The sequence below is a fragment of the Rhinoderma darwinii genome, chromosome 9 (assembly GCF_050947455.1).
Source record: "Rhinoderma darwinii isolate aRhiDar2 chromosome 9, aRhiDar2.hap1, whole genome shotgun sequence".
Classification (NCBI taxonomy): Eukaryota; Metazoa; Chordata; class Amphibia; order Anura; family Rhinodermatidae; genus Rhinoderma; species Rhinoderma darwinii.
In genome coordinates, this window is record NC_134695.1 from 61,622,009 (window position 1) to 61,638,899 (window position 16,891).

Sequence of the window (16,891 nt, forward strand, 5' to 3'; positions counted from 1 at the left end):
TCACTGTGCTAATGATATTAATATCAATTGTACATCATTCTTGGACAAACAAATTATGACCCTACTGAATCAATGATAGAACAACAAAAGGGACCAGGGAGTGTGATGGAACAATAATCATACAGTCAGTGGGCAGCCGTGTTGTTGACATCTAGATGTATGATGCTCACAGATTTAAATGGCCCTGTATGGGCAGTGTCGAGAGAAGAATGTTCAGTCAACATCATACAAGTCAATATCATATGTAGCAGAGGCGGGTCAGTCGTTAGTATAGACCAGAGTTTACCAACCTTTTCAAACTCGAGGAACCCCTGGAGAAAAATAATTTCCTCAGGGCACCCCTACCAAAATTTTTAGAGAAAGATAGAAAATTGCTAAAAACAAGCACTACACTCTTAGGGTATGTTCACATAGTATTTTTTGTAAGGCAGAAAAAAATCTGCCTCAAAATTCCTTCACACTGTTATTTTTTTTGCCTACGTTTTTTTAAGCCGTTGAAGCAAAAAAGCACCAAACGAGCGATACAGCGCCTCTGTAGCTCCCTGAAGGCCGGGGATTCCGCTCCTGGACGGAGCGCTTGATGTCTCTGTCCATATATGGACAGTGACATCAGGGGCAACACCTGAAGCAGAATCCCTGTCCACAGCTGACGCTGTGACCGGGGATTCCACTCCAGGAGAAGCCCCTGACGTCTCTGTCCATTTATGGATAGTGACGTCAGGGGCTTCCTCCGGAGCCGAATCACCGGCCACCGCATCGACAACGCTCCGCTTCAGGAGTTGCTCCTGATGTCACTGTCCATATATAGACAGAGACATCGAGCGCTCCGTCCAGGAGCGGAATCTCTGGCCACAAGGGGATTCCGCTCCTTCAGGGAGCTACAGTGGCGCTATCTACTGGAAGGGGGGTGCCATCTACGGAGATGGGGGTGCCATCTACAAGGGGGCTGCAAAAAATATCTTCCTCCTCACATGCACTTCGCGCTGTGAGGAGGAAGAGTGAAAGCATGGCCGTGGCAGTGGTTCAGAGGAGTGTCGTGCCACCCCTGGATGGTTCTCACGGCACCCCGCTTGGGAACCACTCGTACTCAAGAATTGTGGTACTCAAGCTTCAACTGCCTATAGACGGGTCACTTTGCCCCCGAACCGAAAATTTTCACTTGGTTGATTGATGGGGTAAAAAAGAATGATCATATGGAAAATTATTCCAATTGTTGCAAAGTAACATTCAAGTACATACATGATATGGCCACATTTAGTCACAGTGGAGAATGCTCAGTAAATGGCGCAGACCAAACTGAAGAGCGCTTAGTCACCAATGCACACACTCCCTGGAGCAGACCCAATGGAGGACACTCAGTAATACATAGACTCTGAGTAACTATCAATGACACATGCAATTTGGAGAACCCTCAATCATTAGTGCACACAACTCTAGGGCACGGCTAATCTTTGGAGTCCACTCTTTGCAGAACACTCTGTTGGCCTCTATGCCTAGTCAAGAGAACACTTGGTTAGTAATGCGCACATTCAGAAGAACATTCAGTAACTCCCACGCGTTACAGAAACTACAATAATTGATGCATGCACTCTGGAGAACATTCTGTTGCTGGAGACTACACTCTGAAGAGTGGTACAAGCTCTCTAGGGGTCACTCAGTCAGTGGTGCAGGCACTCTGGAGAACATTCAGTCAGTGGTGCAGGCACTCTGGAGAACATTCAGTCACTGGTGCTGGCACTCTGGAGAACATTCAGTCAGTGGTGCAGGCACTCTGGAGAACATTCAGTCAGTGGTGCAGGCACTCTGGAGAACATTCAGTCAGTGGTGCAGGCACTCTGGAGAACATTCAGTCAGTGGTGCAGGCACTCTGGAGAACATTCAATCAGTGGTCCAGGCACTCTGGAGAACATTCAGTCAGTGGTGCAGGCACTCTGGAGAACATTCAGTCAGTGGTGCAGGCACTCAGGAGAACATTCGGTCAGTGGTGCAGGCACTCTAGAGAACATTCGGTCAGTGGTGCAGGCACTCTGGAGAACATTCGGTCAGTGGTGCAGGCACTCAGGAGAAAATTCAATCAGTGGTCCAGGCACTCTGGAGAACATTCGGTCAGTGGTGCAGGCACACTGGAGAACATTCAGTCAGTGGTGCAGGCACTCAGGAGAACATTCAGTCACTGGTGCAGGCACTCTGGAGAACATTCGGTCACTGGTGCTGGCACTCTGGAGAACATTCAGTCAGTGGTGCAGGCACTCTGGAGAACATTCAGTCAGTGGTGCAGGCACTCTGGAGAACATTCAGTCAGTGGTGCAGGCACTCAGGAGAACATTCAGACACCATGGCCTGTATTCTGGAGTACATTTATTCAATGGTGAACTCAAATCAGAGAATACTCATTAATTAATCTGAAAACCAACACATAAAAACAGTCAGTAATGTCATATATAAGGGTGGAGTGACCCTCAGTTGAATCGAATTGGTAAGGTTCGTAGTTAGGCTGGGTTCACACGAGCATGTTACGTCCGTAATGGACGGAACGTATTTCGGCCGCAAGTCCCGGACCGAACACACTGCAGGGAGCCGGGCTCCTAGCATCATAGTTATCTACGGCGCTAGGAGTCCCTGCCTCTCCGTGGAACTACTGTCCCGTACTGAAAACATGATTACAGTACGGGACAGTTGTCCTGCAGCGAGGCAGGGACTCCTAGCATTGTACATAACTATGATGCTAGGAGCCCGGCTCCCTGCACTGTGTTCGGTCTGGGACTTGCGGCCGAAATACGTTCCGTCCATTACGGACGTAACATGCTCGTGTGAACCCAACCTTACATTTCGAAACTGCGGTTTTATAATCTTCAGTCTGTAGCAATAGCAGAAACCAAGACCCATACAAAACCAGTAAGAAACATGCCCAGACACAATTTGAGATTGCCGCGTATAATGGAGACATTGTATATATATACAATGTATGTGCACACGATACAAAAAATTGGTCTATTACACAGACCAGTTACACAGACACACAGATACTTTGTACACTAAGTACATGGACCTTGGTATCATACAGATAAGAGTAAGGAATCTTCCGTCTATTGATGTCACACACAAGGAATACATTTTCACAAATGACAGGAGGTCTCTAAAATGATGACAGGCAGTTACCTTATTGCTCCACCATCACATGGGTCATATTATCATAGGACTTACCATAAGACAAGTTCCCGTCTGCGTTGCTGCAAGTTTGCAAGGCCTTGGCACTTTTCCTGTTACTAAAGCCTGGAGCTTCTGTAACTGCTGCAGCAGAGACCTGGGGAACAGAATTCAACTTCAGTGAGATTTCCCGCTTTATCAAATAAATTGGCACTTACTTTTCCCAGATTCCTGAATGGGAAATCGGCCTAGGTATCAGGGGTGCTACTTAAAGCTGCCCCCCACCCATCCCAATTATCACATGTAATTTACAGCACTACTTTCCTCTTATGTAGTTGAGGGACCATCAGACCTCTTCAGGCACCAGGGCCTGGGTGCAACTACAACCTCAGCACCCCCTATAATTACGCCTTTTACTCTATGACTGGAAAGTTTTGCCATTCGGGACTTAGTTGCAAACCTTATGGGAATCGTAAAGGCGACCACAGTGGTTGTTACCCAGTTTTCCCAGAAATAGATGTAACTAAGATAGTGATGACTAAAACTCTTAAAAGGTAACTAAACTTTTAATAAACTTTTGACATGTCATAGTGACATGTCAGAAGTTTTGATCGGTGGGGGTCCGAACACTGAGACCCCCACCAATCGCTAAAACGAAGGTGAGCGCTGTGCCACTTTGTTTCTGATTGACTTTCCTCGAAGTGATGTACGGGCTCAATAGAAAGTCTATGAGTCCGTACACTGCTCACTCGGTTTTCATAGAAAAAACTATCAGAAACTAAGCAGCTCAGTGCTCACCTGATCACGTCTGTCGCTTTGTTTCAGCGATCGGTGGGGGTCTCAGTACTCGGACCCCCACCAATTAAAACTTCTCACATGTCACTAGGACATGTCAAAACTTTTAACAAGTTAAAAAAGGAAAAATTAAGTCATTGCAATTTGTCAACAATAGATGGCGCTACATTTCCACTTTTTTCAGAAACAAACTTTGCTTGCCCAGTTTTCCAAGTTTGTCCACACTCGGAGACAAAGCCTAGTTATATATCTTCCAGCATGACCCAACACACCCAGTAAACATTTGTCTGCTATTTTTTCCTCTTATTTTCCAATCTTCAGTTAAGTTTGCTCTGGTTAAAAATAAGTCAGATTTTCAATGTCAATGTGTTTTCAGGTCAATAAAATAACACAACGTGGGTTATTGCAGTTGGAAATAAACCGCAGAGCAGTAGATGACTGTTTACTGGCTCAAATAAGTCATGCGGGACGGTATTTTAAGTTTACTATTGTTTGAGAGACATTGATTCTCTGACGCCTCCACACATGGTCTGGGATTTGCTTAAAAAATGCACCATCGCTGTTGGTTTTGAGCAGAGTAACAGGGATGACATTATGGTCACTTGGCATAATTATATTTCCATATTTATTATTATGGCTTCATGCACATGGCCATATTACGGCAGTGTACATAGTTGTATGGAGCTGTAATAGACGTCTAGGGTCAGTTCACACGTTGCGTAAATACTGCAACGGAATTAATTGTGGAAAATCCGCAGAAAATACAGTAGCCACAAAGTGGATGAGGTAAAACAAAGCTCATCCATGCGCTGCGTAAATACTGAGCGGAAAAAAAAAGACCTCAGAAATTGACCTGCGGTACAGAATTTCATTCCGCAGCATTTTAATTGTATTTGCGTAAACGCTGCTTATTTGTTGCGGATTTTCCCCATTGAAACTATTTGGGATGAACTATTTGAAGCATGAGATTCCATGGCGGCCTCAAATTACTTCCAGAAGGCTATTCCGGCCAGAACCTTTGTACTGTACCAGATGGACATTGGATGAAGGATTGTTTTGGAAAATGCATACATTGTGTTGCCATTTTCTACCTATTTCCTTGTACGAGGCACCTAAACATATCTCTCACCTGTTGGCATTCTCCAGAGTCTCCACCTTTTTCCACAACTCACTGTTCTGTGATGTAAATGATTCCACCCTGCAAGAGAGCAGTGCGAGGCATAATACACAATGGACACAGAGGATGGTACACAGGGACAGTAAGGGGGGTTTTACACTGGGCGATTATCGTGCAGACGAGCGTTCATATAACGCTCGTTGCCGATAATTTCCCTGTGTAAACGGCAGCGATCGGCAGATGAACGAGCAAACGCTCGATCATCTGCTCATCGTATCGTTTTAAAAAAGTTAAATATAATCGTTGTCGGCAGCACATCTCCCTGTGTAAACAGACGCGCTGCCGACATGATAATACGAGCGATCGGAGTAACGATCGCTCGTCCCCATCCGTAGCTCCGTATGAAGGCAGAAAAATGAGCGCCGATCAACGAGGTCTCGTTGATCGGCGCTCGCTGCACCGGACGATTATCGGCCTGCGTAATAGGGCCTTTATATGCAACTAGGATACACAGCTGATGACTATCAGGGCGACATACGGGACACTATATCCCTGTACTGTACACACATTTCACAACTCACTTCTTTTCTAGGCACTCCACATATTCCTTTTTCTTCCTCCGGCTCTCCTGCGCTGAGATCTATGGAATAAAGTAAAATACAGAATAAAGTATACAGCGACAATATACATTATACACAAGTGTTTTAATAAACTTATGTCCTGCAAAAAAAGTCTGCATTGGTCATGTCCTAGATCGTAGAGTATAATGGCAATACTAGAAACAGTTATGGGGCACATGGAAAGGGGGCCCAGCTCTGATTAATCCCATCCCTCTACCCATTGGATGGTTTAAACCTGCACAGAGCTCTGTTATCACCACCGGGGGTAGTAAATAAGGAAGGGGGTAACTATCAAAGAGTCATCCCAGTCCATTCTCTTCAACAAGACATGGAAGGTGGAGGGGCCACCTAGCCCCTGGAGAGGGGTCTTAGTTCATTTCTGCTTTAGGATCCACTCTCGTCTATGTATTCTAAGGTGACATGGGTGCCAATATTACGTTTTTTCCCTATTATGTAGAAGGGCTGGTACCCAGTGCTAGACAGAGAGAAAGATGGTATCTGGTCCACAGAGTTAGTCAGGGTTTCTAGGTAAGTATTGGATTAATTATTTTATATGGCCTTTTTAAAGATTTTTTTTATGTCCACAGGGTCACATCTGCACCTTGTTTTTGATCTTCCGACGGACTCTTTTCAGAGCTTTCTCTTCTGTTTTAGTGAGGGGAAGTTTGGTAGGAATGGGGTACCCTTCAGCTACTAGGGTGCGTCTTTCCTCTTCTGTCAGCATTAGAGGTCCTGATGTCCCCTGGAGTTTCTGAATGCCAAAAAAAAACCACAAATATGTTAAACAGTAGTGACCAGAATCTGACAAAAATATCTCTTACGGTATATTATAAGGTCCATGAAGAAAATGGAAAGGAGAGGTGATGACCTAAGCGCCCATTAAACACAGGATACTTACATGAGGTGCGGTGAGCAGTGGTGAGGAGGAGATAGCATGAGATGACCGCGCTGCTGGACGGGCTGGACTTGGAGGTGGAAGAGAACGAGGACTTTGGGATCCATCACTATCACTGCTATGACTACTGGGTGGCGTAAGAGGCATGACCCCTAAAACATCTGCAGTAAGAAAGAGGTAAAGTACAGTATAAAACAATACTGTAGCCAAGGTCTTGAGATTTATTTTAAAAAATTCAGCCCCAGGACCCCTTTATTTTTTTCTAGATCCCCTCGTCGACATTCCCCTTCATCACACCCTATAATTATAGTTACAACTACTCCACATAGTCCCAAATCCCTATTATATACCATCCGTGCTACTAAACGGCAAATATTCATATCCCTTAATCCAGAAAATACACAAAAGTGTCAGAATATTTTTTGTGGATGGTAGAAAAGCTTAGTGAGTCCATTATCCTGAGAGATGGATGTGTTTATGAAGGTCTCCATGGTTGTCACCCTAGGCCATGTAACTCGTTTTATATAATTTGGACAATATTTAGTCCTAGGCCAGTAGAGTAATAGGAATTTAGGAGCTCTCTGAAAATTAGTGATGTGCCATTATATACAATGAGGGAGATTTATCAACATTAGTGCAAGGGAAAATTGGAAGAATTGCCATAGCAGCCTATGAGATTTCACATTTATCTCTTTAAAGAGGCCCTGTCACCAGATTTTGCAACCCCTATCTGCTATTGCATGTGATCGGCGCTGCAATGTAGATTACAGTAGCGTTTTTATTTTTAAAAAACGAGCATTTTTGGCCAAGTTATGACCATTTTTGTAGTTATGCAAATGAGGCTTGCAAAAGTACAACTGGGCGTGTTGAAAAGTAAAAGTACAACTGGGCGTGTATTATGTGCGTACATCGGGGCGTGTTTACTACTTTTACTAGCTGGCCGTTCTGACGAGAAGTATCATCCACTTCTCTTCAGAACGCCCAGCTTCTGGCAGTGCAGACACAGCGTGTTCTCGAGAGATCACGCTGTGTCGTCACTCACAGGTCCTGCATCGTGTCGGCAACATCGGCACCAGAGGCTACAGTTGATTCTGCAGCAGCATCAGCGTTTGCAGGTAAGTAGCTACATCGACTACGCCGATGCTGCTGCAGAATCATCTGTAGCCTCTGGTGCCGATGTGTCCTCGCTCGTCTGACACGATGCAGGACCTGTGAGTGACGTCACAGCGTGATCTCTCGAGAACACGGCTGTGTCTGCACTGCCAGAAGCTGGGCGTTCTGAAGAGAAGTGGATGATACTTCTCGTCAGAACGCCCAGCTAGTAGTAAAAACGCCCCGATGTACGCACATAATACACACCCACTTGGACTTTTACTTTTAAACACACCCACTTGGACTTTTGCAAGCCTCATTTGCATAAATACAAAAATGGTCATAACTTGGCCAAAAATGCTCGTTTTTTAAAAATAAAAACGTTACTGTAATCTACATTGCAGCGCCGATCTGCTGCAATAGCAGATAGGGGTTGCACAATCTGGTGACAGAGCCTCTTTAAGTACATTTACATTGTACATATTTGGTCACTTACCTGGTGTTACATTTAGCAAGTGGTTTGGCATTCCTGGTTCTACTTTTATATGTGATATAGAATTTCTGGAGACATCCTATAAAATGCAAAAATTATGCATTAAGTACTACATGAATATTTTCCAGACCACGGTCTCTTTACCACAACAAGGTCTCCATTTACTACATTAAACGTGTGTGGACTTATAGATGTCAACACTTTTATTAAAGGGTAACTAAACGTTCAACAAACTTCTGACGTGTCATAGTGACATGTCAGAAGTTTTGATTGGTGGGGTCCGAGCACTGAGACCCCCACCAATCGCTAAAACAAAGCGGCAGAAGTGCCCATGTGAGCGCTCAGCCGTTCGTTTCTGTTCTGTTTTCTTTTTCCGGAAAGCAGATCTAGCGGAGTACGGTCTCATAGAGTTTCTATTGAACCCCTACTCCGATACATCGATTTCCGGAAAAAGACGAACAGAAAAAAAGGGGCAGAACGCTCACACGGGCACTTCTGCCGCTTCGTTTTAGTGATTGGTTGGGGTCTCAGTGCTCGGACCCCCACCAATCAAAACTTCTGACATCTCACTATGACATGTCAGAAGTTTGTTAAACGTTTAGTAACCCTTTAAAACAATGTGCCTCTAACTAGTAACTCCCCAGTTGTTGCAAAACTACAACTCCTAGCATACTCTGACAGCTGCAGGTTGGAAAAGGTCAGCCCTGGTCAGCCAAAACTATGTATGTATGTATGGTATGATTGGCCAAATTCGGCTGATCATTTGCCACATTACGATGGCCAAAGGGAGTCAATTTAAAAAAAAAATCAGTTTACTCTGTTATGTTGCTGGTGGGATTGTTCAAAGGAACGATCCGACAGACGAAAGATTGGCACTGCTTATGTAAACGTGCCCCCCATCTTCCCATGTCTCATGGCAGACCCAGAGACTACTATTAGGGTATGTTCACACGACCTCTTTTCAGATGTAATGGAGGCGTTTTACGCCTTGAATTACGCCTGAAGGGACGGCTCCAATACGTCGGCAAACATCTGCTCATTGCTTGCAATGGGTCTTAAGATGTTCTGTGCAGACGAGCTGTCATTTTACGCGTCGATGTCAAAATACGGCGCGTAAAATGATGGCTCGTCAAAAGAAGTGCAGGACACTTCTTGGGACGTTTTTGGAGCCGTTTTCCATAGACTATTGAAAACAGCTCCAAAAACGGCCGGAAACAGGCCGCGAAAAACACGAGTTGCTCAAAAAACGTTTGAAAATCAGGAGCTGTTTTCCCTTGAAAACAGCTCCGTATTTTCAGACGTTTTTTGTTAAGCGTGTGAACATACCCTTATGGTACTTTTATGGTACTACTGGTATGTACTCTATTGCTAATAATATGTTACTTGCCATCCCAATCTCGTACATACCTGCTCGTTCTGTAGTACTCCCGGGGCTTGGTCCAGAGTCATACTCGGATGTACAGCCTGCACTTGTGAAATAAAATTCTGCTCCTGTTTCACCAGTAAAGAGCAGAGTTCATGCTCCAAGGCCCAGACTGCTCTGCCAGGTTCTGCGTGTCAAACATCAATAGGTTACGGACTATAGACCTACAAGAGGTCAAACATCACTATTGCTGCTGATAATGGTTTTTCCATGATATATGGCACTGCATCACGGTCTGTCGGCACTTGTTATTTGGCACGGTATTATTTAGGAATAGTTTTGGAATTCTCCTTGGTGAAGTTTTATCAAAGAATTACTTAACATTTCCTCAAAAAAAAAAAAGTCACAACAGATTTAGCTTTTAGGCCTCCTCCATACAGCTTGCCATGATAATGTGAGGATGTTAGGTATTGAGAAAATCATGTGCTGATAGACTCGTAAAATAAGTTTGTACGGTACTTCGGGGGCGGAACTCAAAGAGCTATTGGGCCTGACAGCTAAAAGGGCCTGCCCCTGAGAAGTAACTAAGACATAAACATTAATGGCGTAGCCTAAGGGCTTGTTCACACGTAGCAGAATTGCTGCGTATTTTCAGTCTGGAATTGTGGACGGAAAATATGCAGCAGAATACAGTAGCAGCAAAGTGGGTGAGATTTAACAAAGGTCATCCTCAGGCTGCTTAAAAATTCCAACCTGAAATTGACCTTCGGTACGTATTTTTCGGACCGCAGCATAACAAATTCCTGCTGCGGAAAGTTGACTGAATTGCAGCGTTTTTCACAGGAGATGTCGCCATCCCCCAGCATTGAGAAAAACACAGCAAAATACTGCAGTAAAAAAACGCAGGAAATCGTGCGTTTTTTCCGCAGCAGAATATCTGCTACTTTCAACAGAATTGCTGCAGAAATTTTTGCAGCAATTCCGTTACGCGTGGACAACCCCTTATAATGACAATCAATGTGTGACCCGCCGATGAGCCGAATGAAGGGGCCCCTTTATTATTTGTCCAGGCACAGCAACTTATCCGATCACGCAGCTGTGCATGGTACTGATCGGTGGGTATCCCAAGGGTTGGGTCCACACCGATCACACACTAATGGCCTATTCTAATGGGATATGGCCCCTAAAAGGTGGCTGAGTTGCAGCCGTGTCAAGGTGACATCCGAGTGACATTTTGTCAAAATAAATATTTTTCCGAAGGGCATAAAACATTTTGTAAAGCAAAATAGAAATTTGACAATAATGAGGTTCTACAAAGAAAGAAGAAATCAACAGACAATCTAATCAATCTAAGGCTCAATAAACAATAGGTCAAAGCTTCCCTATATGATCATAAGGAGACCTACCGCCTGGACTGTCTTCATCTTCCTCTTTAATGGTAAGGGCTGGACTTTGTGGAGCGGAGTCTTCACTCAGTGAGTAGCTGTGCTCAGCCTGTATGGGTGGAGTAGGGCTATCAACCTCCATATCCAGTAAGGAATCTCGATCCAGGAGAGGAGGGTCATCAAAGAAACTATTAAACAGGTCATTTGAGAACTCATCGAGAGCTTCTGAGAAATGCTGTGGGGGCAGAAATGAATAATAATGAAATTGTGGCTCTTGGCTTTAGCTAATGGTCGTGGGGATGAGGGGGATCTATGAAGTTGCTTGGTAATAGCGTGTTCCAAGAGGCTCAATACATTTCTATGGACAGTCCAGTGAGTAAGCAGTATATGCATGACCAATATTTAGTTGGAGACTGGTTTCCCAACTGCTAAATATTACATTTACCCAGCCAGTAATTCGTTTTTCACAGCTGCCACTAGGGGGAGCTTGCTACAAATGCATTCATTTAGTTCCCTTTGACTTCAATGGAAGCTGTATAATTCTGTATGCAGTAAGCTCCCCCTAGTGGCAGCTGTAGGCAGCCAGAATGTTAACATCTAATTCTGTCGCTTTAAGTAAAACAGGGGGTTGAAATATGTGTAAAACAATAAATAACAATAAATAAAAAAAATTGAGCTTCGACCATATAAAAATAGGTATGAAATAATTTAAGCACAGAATTTATGTTATGGAAATTATTCCTTTTATGCGCAGGAGCAATTTGCTAGGGCATAGAGGCAACACCACGCAGCTGGTATTGGGCCACAGGAGAAAAGGGACCCATTCCAGATAGGTTGTGTCCCCAATATAACGGGTGGTGAGAACCTGCACAGGAAAGTGTGATTAGGAGTGTGTTAGGAGTACTTTTTATCTTATCTATAGGGCCCCCAGTCCTCTATGTACATTACTGGTGGGCCATATAGCAGGGCAGCTGTATTCTATGAATAGAGAGAACTGCTGTGAGGTCAGGGGCCAGGACCACAAGCAATGAATATCAGTAAAATGGTGCTATAAATATTATAGCAGAATGGCCACATATGATGAACATACTTGCACCCTTCATCCAGATGGCGGCATACACCTGAACACCCATCTGGAGCTGGGTAGGATGGCTACATATGGACAGGAAACCAGTAATCTCATACATACAGGACTGGTTAAATATAGACAAGCTCCAGGGAAGATGTAAAAAACACAAGTCCTCTGCCACCCTGCACAAAACCAGGCAGCGACTAGAGACATGGGCGAGACAATTTTCCAGAGGTGCGAAAGAGCCAAGTCCTATTTAATAAGCCTTCCAGGAAAAATCACATTTTGTACATAATAGGCGACAGTGGACAGGATACTAAATAGCACTGGAGCAATGAGGAAAACCAGCTCAATAGTCATGATAGAGAGACATCGGGACCACTGCAAACAGACGGGACGCTGGTGGTCTGGATGCCCCAAGTCCCATCATTATCAACGGCACAAGTGGAGCATTAAAAGTCCATTAAAACCGAAGTATTCCACCCCCGCCTCATGTCATACTGTCATCCTAGAACAGGAAATCTTTGTTACTGTTTGCTAAATCCTGTCCCCTCTCTTACAAAAAAATATATTTTTGTGTCCAAAGTAACAAAATAATAATTGTACAAGACTAACAGCAGCCTAGATCTCAGCTTCATGGACCTAAGGCCTCGTTCACATGTGTTAAATTTGACATAGACTGCGGAAAACTACACTTCAGATTCGACGACAATCCACATCCCATCCATGTGAATGGGGTTTCTGTACTACAGAAAACCTCCGTGATGAATTTTTTGTCTGCAGCGCGGACTAAGCATCTGGGACCACACAGTTTCATCTTGGTTATACATGGGGACAATACAGTATTAGGAATCTGTGAAACAGATGTAAAAGTAACATTATCATTTAATAAGGAGCAGGAGACAGAGAACATGAGAGAGATGACCGATAAAAAGATGTACTGTACACATGGATCTATCTATCATCTATCTATCTATCTATCTATCTATCTATCTATCTATCTATCTATCTATCTATCTATCTATCTATCTATCTATCTATCTATCTATCTATCTATCTCATATCTATCTATCTATCTATCTATCTATCTATCTATCTATCTATCTATCTATCTATCTATCTATCTATCTATCTATCTATCTATCTATCTATCTCATATCTATCTATCTATCTATCTATCTATCTATCTATCTATCTATCTATCTATCTATCTATCTATCTATCTATCTATCTATCTATCTATCTATCTATCTATCGTATCTCATATGTCTAACGATCTATCTATCTATCTAATCTACTTTAAACAAAAGGTTATACAATTAAATTTATGAGTTTCATTCATTTGTTTAGTGCTTCTTTTTGGTCAAAAAGTTGTTTCCGTCCAATTCAATTAAACTACACGCACATTGTAGTCTCAATACAGGTTACTATATGGAGGAATTAATTTCTGAAAGGAAGAATTTTAGGTCATTGTATTAAATGGTATCTACCGGTAGTAAAGGGCCTTTTAGCTGTAAGACTGACACTTACATGTAATGTATTTTTGAATTTTGTTCTCCCAGTCTTTAAGTGAGATGCTCTATAAAGATCACATACATTTATAAAGCGTCCACATGGTGTAGGGGTGGAATCTGAGTAACCTTCAATCAATGTACAATTCAGTCATGAGGAGATTTAATAAGGACCTGACCATTGAAGCATCCAAGAACATAGTCAAAAATATTTTGGACCTACAGAAGTTGGAAGATCGCACGCTCATATATAGCAATAAAAACAAACCTCCCAAATACATAGTCAGCCGCATGCCACTTATATACAGTGCCAGCCACATGTGCCCCCGAGTGCAGCCATATGCCCTCCATATAAATAACCCCAAACAAAGTGGCTTCTTATGCCCACCATATAGAGCCCAGCATATCCCCCATATAGAGTGCATCCACATGTACCCCCAAGTCCAATCGTGTACAACCTCTACAGGGTTTCCCAAACAGTAATTTCTCCTCAAATAGAAGGGATGTGACACTCTCAATCACTGTATCCAACATAAAGCTGACTTACAATCTACCGCCAGTCATGAAATAAAGATAATACATCTGCCTAAACACAACATTCAAAAACCACTGATTTTCATCTGTGGCAAGTAAGCAATTTTCAATGGACGATATATATTCCCCGAAAAAGGTCTTCAGAAGGAGTAATATTTTGTTTTTGGCTTCCACTTGTGTCACCCTATCATCTGGTGGTCTAAGACTAAAGCGATCAACAAGATCAGGAAGGGTGCGAATGAATTGGTTCTGTTTTGCTAATCTTAAGAAAGAGAGACCCTCTAAGAAAGGTTGTGATGACCTGGAGAATAATAGGAAGAATAGAGTACACCCCCACCCCCCATACAGCTATACTATGTGACCCACCAACTCAAAAGCTCCCAGACTCTTTGCCTGCACCGTGGGTGTCATCCTGAATCAGTATGGCCTAAATATGACTGATTCTACTTGGTATACCCTTTTTTATGGCAACTGTGTATCATGTCCATGGCCGCGGGCCGTCAGGCTCACTCACCTCCTGACGGCAGCAGCAATGGGTCTGCGAGCGCTGGCCCCAGTCTCCTCCTCACTTCCGCTCACCTCGGCCGGGTCCCGTAGGGTCCCCGCGCACGCTCGTGCCCGCTCTTAAAGGGGCAGCGAGAGCACCGGACTTTAATGTAAAATTAGCCCATGAGTGCCCTGGACTATAAGAAGGGCCCAGCCCCTTCCTCCCTTGCCTGATCGTTGTTGTCATACCCAAAGTTTGTCTATGCAAATGGTCTCCTAGTGTTATCCAGTTCCCAGTGTTTCCCATACCTGTATCCTGTATCCCGTGCTATCCTGGTCAAGTGCCGTGCTGAGCTGTAGTCGTGTTGTGCTGTATACCACGCCTGTCCTGCTACACCACGCCTGACGTCTGCCTGCTGCCTAGTCCCAGCCGAGCCTGCCTTGCTACTGTCCGAGCTGCCACAGGTACCCTATACGAACTATAGACTGTTACCTGTGCCCTGTTGGCCAGCTGCCATACCGTCAAGGCGGTATGGCCCAGTGGGTCCAGGAACCCAACGTGACAGTGTGCCATCAGGTGGCACTTGAAAGATGTAATAAATTTGAAACCAGAAATCAATGTAAGGCTCTTTGCACAATATCCCATAATTGTTTGCACATAATCATAGGGTTAGAAATATTCCTCGAAAACTACAGTTCCACATAGTAATTATTCGTAAGACAATCCTTCACACTCCCTAAAGTGCAGAGGCCAAACTATATAGATGGTGGAAAACTTGCAGTTACACCTCAGCTCTGGGGTCCCATCTGCCACATAAGAGGACACAGTATATAATTGACATGTGATGGTTGTGGGGCCCCATTACAGATATTGCAAGCAAGCAGTACTGGCGGCCATACATTCAAATGATAAAATTCTTTCTGTCACAGCTGCCACTAGGGGGAGCTCCTTACATATGGAATTATAAAGCAAATGAAAGCTGTATAAATTTATTTGCAGCCACATCCCCCTCCCCCTCCCCAGTGATGGCTCCAAGAAACCTGATTATTGTTACTTAGCGCTATGACTGTGTTGTTGGCGGTTTGGAGCTTCGTGTCAGAAAAAACAGAGCTCTGACCCTCTATAAAGATAACATTTTGGACCTATTTATTCAGATTAACCACAGGAATATTAAATGTTAACCCCTAAACCACCTTAGACCTCCAGTGATGTTTGACATTACTCCATATCTACCCTAGATCATCATGAATATGACCATTAACCCTTTCCCCCGACCTATAGGTATTAGGTTTTAACCCCTAGACCAACAGGAATATTTTATCTGTACATTTTGTGTACATGTAGAAAGTTCAGAAGGGGAGGAGGGCTATTTTGACATCTACACTTGTAAGAATCAAAGCATTTTGAAACACGTCTGCCCCTGACATGTACATTTATACACCCCCTCCTACAACTGTATACATTCCAAAATTTCTGTCGCAGAGGCCTGGTGCCACGTAAGATAACGCCAGTTTTATAAATGGCACTTGGAAGGTGGGGGTCCCCGTTACAGATTTAAAATTGGGGCCCAGAAACTTTACGTTACACCTCTGGCTTAAAAGGTCTAATGTGTCCAAAAAAGAATAGGGGGATGAGCATTTTTTTTTTTTTACAGGCACCGTATATGTCATTGTGTTCTATAGTCTGCACCATAAAGTACTACAAAAGATCACGCATAGAGATGATCCGTAGTAATCTACTGCACGCTAAGTAAAAAGAAGTAACAAATACCCAGCATCAAACGCACATTTCGGGGCAATTCCTCTGTAAAAACACATTTTAACAACCAGCGCTTTTATATCATTTGTGCGACATCTCGTAAAATTGAGCTATACGTTCTTCTGAGACGGTTCACGAACCTACAGCTGTGCAAATGACTGCACTTCCCAACATGCTCTAAATGTAATATCCCTATCCCAGTCCCACATACAATAGGGTCGATTTATAACGAGAGTTCTGATACCCATGACCATTCAGTATTACATAGCCATCAGAACCTCTGCAATAAGTGGTGCAGAACTGGGGAGAGCGAGGAGTTAAAAGTATACTCCAAGAGTTTAAAGCCGCATAAGTCCTGGAAGCTGGATAGGCCCGGCCATGGAAGAAGTCAGCCAATGGGGGGACCAGAAAGCAGCAGCAGTGAAAGTTAGTGGAGCCGTATGTCTGGCTGCAGAAGTCTGGGAGTGCAGGGTTAGACTGGTGGAGCTGACTATTGGGGAATCCGAAATATAGATCACATGTGAAAGCATGAACCATGTAAAATACCATATATATATATACACATGCACTAAAAACATGTCCATGCATCGCTACAGTGTATCACATACAATATTACTTGCCTGGT

The 16,891-nt window shown here is 43.7% G+C and overlaps 1 protein-coding gene and 1 long non-coding RNA gene across 3 annotated transcripts in view; one reads left to right on the forward strand and one right to left on the reverse strand.

Moving 5' to 3' along the window:
* The window catches only part of LOC142660891 (uncharacterized), a 54,302-nt gene extending 47,548 nt beyond the window's left edge, over positions 1-6,754 (forward strand). The window contains exon 4 of the long non-coding RNA XR_012850580.1: positions 6,514-6,754. This is a non-coding gene — a long non-coding RNA (uncharacterized LOC142660891). The remainder of the gene's footprint in view (positions 1-6,513) is intronic.
* CREB3L1 (cAMP responsive element binding protein 3 like 1) overlaps positions 1-16,891 on the reverse strand; it is a 51,198-nt gene that overhangs the window by 7,596 nt on the left and 26,711 nt on the right. For both annotated transcript variants that reach the window (XM_075837931.1, XM_075837930.1), the window contains exons 2-9: positions 10,929-11,142; positions 9,567-9,709; positions 8,163-8,238; positions 6,578-6,735; positions 6,281-6,430; positions 5,641-5,699; positions 5,072-5,140; positions 3,205-3,304 (exon numbers count right to left, since the gene is read on the reverse strand). In XM_075837931.1, the coding sequence (XP_075694046.1) occupies positions 3,205-3,304; positions 5,072-5,140; positions 5,641-5,699; positions 6,281-6,430; positions 6,578-6,735; positions 8,163-8,238; positions 9,567-9,709; positions 10,929-11,142 (969 nt within the window). The remainder of the gene's footprint in view (positions 1-3,204; positions 3,305-5,071; positions 5,141-5,640; positions 5,700-6,280; positions 6,431-6,577; positions 6,736-8,162; positions 8,239-9,566; positions 9,710-10,928; positions 11,143-16,891) is intronic.